This window comes from Anarrhichthys ocellatus, unplaced genomic scaffold (assembly GCF_004355925.1).
Source record: "Anarrhichthys ocellatus isolate YVR2014 unplaced genomic scaffold, GSC_Weel_1.0 scaffold28, whole genome shotgun sequence".
In the NCBI taxonomy this organism is placed as follows: domain Eukaryota; kingdom Metazoa; phylum Chordata; class Actinopteri; order Perciformes; family Anarhichadidae; genus Anarrhichthys; species Anarrhichthys ocellatus.
In genome coordinates this window covers 5,490,063-5,495,172 of record NW_022280058.1, presented here as the reverse complement: position 1 = coordinate 5,495,172, position 5,110 = coordinate 5,490,063, and the positions used below count along the sequence as shown (strand labels likewise).

Genomic DNA, 5,110 nt, shown 5'->3' with positions numbered 1-5,110 from the left:
ACACACACACACACACACACACACACACACACACACACACACACACATACACACACACACACACACACACACACACACACACACACACACACACGCCTTTTTTTTTTTAACGTATTAACACAAAACAACACTTCAACACTGCAGTGACATGTAATTCAGTATGAAGCAGACACACATTGGAGAAAGAGGTAAAACAGCAAAAGAAGACCAAAGCTGACAGCACAGCAACAAAGCAGTAGCACGTCAATGCAGTGAAGCCACTGTGTAAATATATTTACTGCTGAATGACAGATTAGAAGAGCAGCTTACTTTGGGTTTCATCCCCTTGTCATCAGATTCCTCTTCTCCCTCTGGGCTGCTGTCCGAATCCTTTCCAGTGAAAGATTCAAAGGGCAGCGGCTTCAAAACAACAACAAACAACTGGTTAAATGAAACAAATTCACAATAACTGGAAGTGCCAAACCAGTTTTTTTTTTTTTTTTGTTCAGCCCAACTTCTCTCAGGTAGCTAAAAGTAATAAAAATATAAAACATTTTGGTGGCCCTGGGCTACAATATCAGTGATAAAAGTAAAGACAAGCGCGCTCACAATAAAACTGTCAAACTCAGGTATATCAGGATCTGAGGTTCAGTCAATCCAAGCTAACGGCAACATCTGGAGGCTAAATAACCGGTACAGAAAAATGTGTTTGGAGGAGACACGTACCTTGGGTGCAGTGAGCTCAACTTTTGGGTTGTTCTCAACCTCCCACAATCCTTCATTGAAGCCTTTCCTCTTGTTGGGCTTGGCATACTTCTCTTTGTTGAGCTGGTACGGAAAGATATCTTTTGGGCCAAGAAATGCTCTGTTTGAAAGAAGATAATCCAGAATGTTGTAACCATTAAAAGTGTAGTGCGTGTGTGTTTACTGTGAGATGGAGCAGCAGCACACAGACACAACAGAAAGGGAACTCTATTCAGCCACTCATCAGACATTTATGTATTTAGAGAAACACCTTCAACAGAGCACAATGACAACTCAATAGGGAAAACTGTATATATATATATATATATATATAAGCAGCCGTTTACTATTCTAAATAATTCTAATGCTATGAACTCACTGTATGAGAGTGCATATGATCGAAAAAATCTAAAATAATACAAAAGAATTACACTTGAACTAATGAAACAAACTGCTTCATTCACCACTTCCTGCCAAGCCCATGAGGAATTAGAACGATGAAATGTTCACATGTATCGGAGGGCCGGTATCGTGTGCAACACAAATTTAGGACATCATTTTACATTTTATTTTATAATGGCAATACAGTATACAATACATATAAACAATGGATATAAGTTTGTCTTCATTTCCTGCAATACTTTCTCTTTGTGAGCCCATCAAAGTAAAAAGGAAACAGAGGTTGTTAGCAGTCGGTTACTAACGTTTCATGGGTGCCAAAGAAGAAGATGGGGAACTTGATATTGGATGGCTTCACAGCACCGTCTGGGACTTCATCAATCTGGCAGAGGGATGAGGAACACAGTTTAAAGTTACTTACTGCCACGAACAACACAAAGAACCACACAGGAAAGCAAACTGAAAGCGTTTCTCAGGTGTGTGCTTAGTTGCTGTCTGTGTGCCTCTTAAGTCTATAGAGTTATTGGACGGGTGTTTTTGCACGTGAGTTTTTATTCAGAAGTTTAATTGTAATCAAATGTTTTTTTATACATGAACACATTTGCATAAGATCGAGACTTACCCTGGCAGGCCAGTGTGGATAGCCCTTCATCTTGGCAAAGATCAGATCGCCAGGGTTCCAATCTCGAGTCATGCTGAACGTATTACCAAGCTGCAAGAAGAAGACAAAATGAAGTCAATGCACACGTTTGATCTGCAATTCACTTGATCAATAGCATCTACTCAGGCATGTAAAACGTGTACACACCCATTCAGTGCAACAACCCCCTTCACCGACCTCTAGTTCGTGCAGGCGTCTATAAAGGTGCATATTATATTATAATGTTTCAGTAAAGTGTTATTGCAGAACAAATTCTTACCAGGAAAACACAACGCTCCTTTCCCCCCAACACTCAGATGCACGTTTTCCGCTCCCGCGCAGGACGTCGACAGACTGTACCATTATATGGCAGGACGGGGGGGGGAGTCTATTCTAATAACACTTCGTTACTTGTGTTGTTTACTTTTTACGAAGCAGAACCCAACTATTTAAGGCGCTTTAAGAACATGCTAAATACTTGCGAAGTTATAGTGAGTCATAATTACGCCAAAGGGGATGTTATATGTGCGTGTGTGTGAGTATTTATAATAAAATAACCGCGCTGAGCATCTTGACATACAAAGCTCGTCTACTCGGGCATTTTGGTTTACGTACGTGTTTGAAAAAAGGGGGCGTCAACTTCCACGCATGCGCTCTCAAATCGTGGACGTTATTGGTACCTAATAAAAGCATCAGAGTGGGAGATCTGCAGCTGCTCCTCTCTCCAGCTTGGTACTGATGCTGAGGCCCGGGGGTCTTATATACATACATACACATATATATATATCTATTATATATATATATCTATTATATAGATATATATATTCATATATATATATATATATATATATATATTCATATATACAGTCTGTGGTGCAGCCTGACAGTGAGAACAACATGTAGAACATGGCTGATATCCCTGGTAAAGAAATGCATTTTCTTTGTTCACTTCTGTTACAATTTAATCTCAAATTCTTAATCAATGAATTGTGTAATCTATGTATGACTGTGTTAATAATTGACATACATTTCACAAGATTGACGGACAACATTATGGACAAAATATGGAATTATTTAGGAATCCATTTGGATGGTCTTCAGGGACCTCTAGTGGCGAGATGAAGGAATAACATATTAAGTTTATCAAGAGTGCAAGAATTAGAAACAGCAAGCTCACGTTCTGCTCTTCTTGATTTTTATTTCATTTGATATGGAGTTTGGTGTGAATGCTCATTAAAAACTTATTTGAACGTATTTAACGGTGATTTACTACAGTGCATCTCACAAACCACCAGAGGGAAGGGAACTTTTTTTTTAATATGACAATTGTTTCCTTGATTAATCATTAAGTCTATTCAATGTCAGACACTACTGGATAATGTTCGTCACAATTTTCTGGATCCTGAATTGATATCTTCAAATTCCTTTTTTTTGTCGACCAACAGTCAACAAACCCAACAATATTGAATTTCACAGAAAAACTGCAAATTCCCATATGAGGAGCTGGAACTTGACAATATTTGAGATTTTGCTTGAAAAAACCCCCAACCTAAACTTGAACTATTCATTCAAATAGTTTCAGTTCTAATTACGAACCAAGCTCCTCAGGTTTTTTTTTTAGTCCGGCTGAAAAAACTTTTTATTGAAGGGATAATCAAGGATTTAAGAAAACAAAAAATCTATACATAAAACAGCCACTGGGCCCTGAAGAGCTTTATATTAACAAAACACTGCAGATGGTGAAAGTATATGAAGGTGACCTCAAAATTTGTGGCACAAGCAAGCTTACATAAATCCAAGTCAACTGTGTGTGTGTGTGTGTGTGTGTGTGTGTGTGTGTGTGTGTGTGTGTTAAAGACAATAGAAGATGTTGATAGTTGAAGGACAGGCTCATCAGCCACAGGGACCCAGAGAGGGGGATAAGGGAGAAGAGGAGGCCAGGATGGGCCAGAGGCGAGCAGGATGAGACAAAAGGAAAAGAGAGAGGTGGAACCCGGGTCCATGCCCAGGAATAACTCACAGGAGCTACCAGGCCCCCCTGCCCAGCCTGCGAGGTGAGAGACCTTGGTGTTGGAACCCAGCCAGCGTAGTGGGGTTCCTGCTCAGACACACAGCTGTAACACAGGCCATGGATGGAGCTATAGAGAGATGACAGTGTGTGTGTGTGTGTGTGGACATGAATGCGAGTGTGTATCCTTCACCCTGGCAGACGAGGTGTTGGCAGAACATCCCAACCCACTCAGTCTCCGAGGGCCACAAAGTCCTGCTATCCTTCCTCACTCATTTGTTAAACCTGCCTCTCTTCTTTGCGGTGTCCTCGCTCACATACTGAGAGAAGCTACTTTATGTATGACGAGTGCCATTCAAAATCACCTCCCCCTATACTTTACTCGTTGCCCTCTGGCACATCGCGGCAACGAGACAACCCAGAAATGGATTCAGGTTTTCAGGAAAGGCAGTAGTTCTCCTTTCATGTTCTACATCACCTATAGCATCTACAAAAAAGACTGCTGCACAGATAGACGCCGTATAGCAGCTGCTTGACCTGGCACAGAGACACACGGGCAGGTGTCTCAGGTGAGCTCATTGGCTGGTTTCACCTTCTCAAATATTCGTTGTCATACACGATAGTAATCTGAGTACCTTTGGGACGTCACCTTGATCGGTGGGAAATTACAGCAGCCATTTCATTTTATAGACAAAACAGTAAAGTAATAGCGAGGAATTATTGGCAGATTAAACGTTAATGGAAAAAAGTTAGCCGAATTAATGCATCAGTAATACTAATCATATTATATAATATGTAAAAGTACACACAAAGTGGTACTTTTTCAGCATGATGAGTACTTTTCCTCAAAACTTTAAGTACATTTTTCTGATAAAAGTTACACACTTTTACTTGAGTTACGTTTTCAGAGCAGGAATTTTAAATGTAGTGGAGTATTTTCAAATTTAGGTATTTCTGCTTTTACTGAAGTAAATGGTCTGAATACTTCTTCCATGACTGTGTGGCCGAATCAATAGAGCCACAGAATCTTAGGCGAGATGAAACAACGTAGAGCAGACAGTTGGTTGAAACAGATTAGCAAAAAGTAGAATGAAACTATCATATGTCAATTTCAAATATATATATATTTTAATCAAGAGTCAAAAATACACATAATACAAGTTCTGTTTTGGGTATTGGGTGTTATTATATATAACAATCTCTATGAAGACTCCAGTTTTGTGTGTGGTTTTATGTGTGTGTACATGTATTTGAGCAAGTGCACACACACACGCACACACACACTCACACTCTCACACACACACACACACACACACACACACACACACACACACACACAC

The 5,110-nt window shown here is 39.9% G+C and overlaps 1 protein-coding gene across 2 annotated transcripts in view; it reads right to left on the bottom strand.

Moving 5' to 3' along the window:
• The window catches only part of psip1a (PC4 and SFRS1 interacting protein 1a), a 10,506-nt gene extending 8,382 nt beyond the window's left edge, over positions 1-2,124 (bottom strand). For both annotated transcript variants that reach the window (XM_031863329.1, XM_031863330.1), the window contains exons 1-5: positions 2,043-2,124; positions 1,745-1,834; positions 1,428-1,504; positions 706-844; positions 310-399 (exon numbers count right to left, since the gene is read on the bottom strand). In XM_031863329.1, the coding sequence (XP_031719189.1) occupies positions 310-399; positions 706-844; positions 1,428-1,504; positions 1,745-1,816 (378 nt within the window). In that variant the 5' untranslated portion in view covers positions 1,817-1,834; positions 2,043-2,124. The remainder of the gene's footprint in view (positions 1-309; positions 400-705; positions 845-1,427; positions 1,505-1,744; positions 1,835-2,042) is intronic.
• Positions 2,125-5,110: the final 2,986 nt, after the last annotated feature.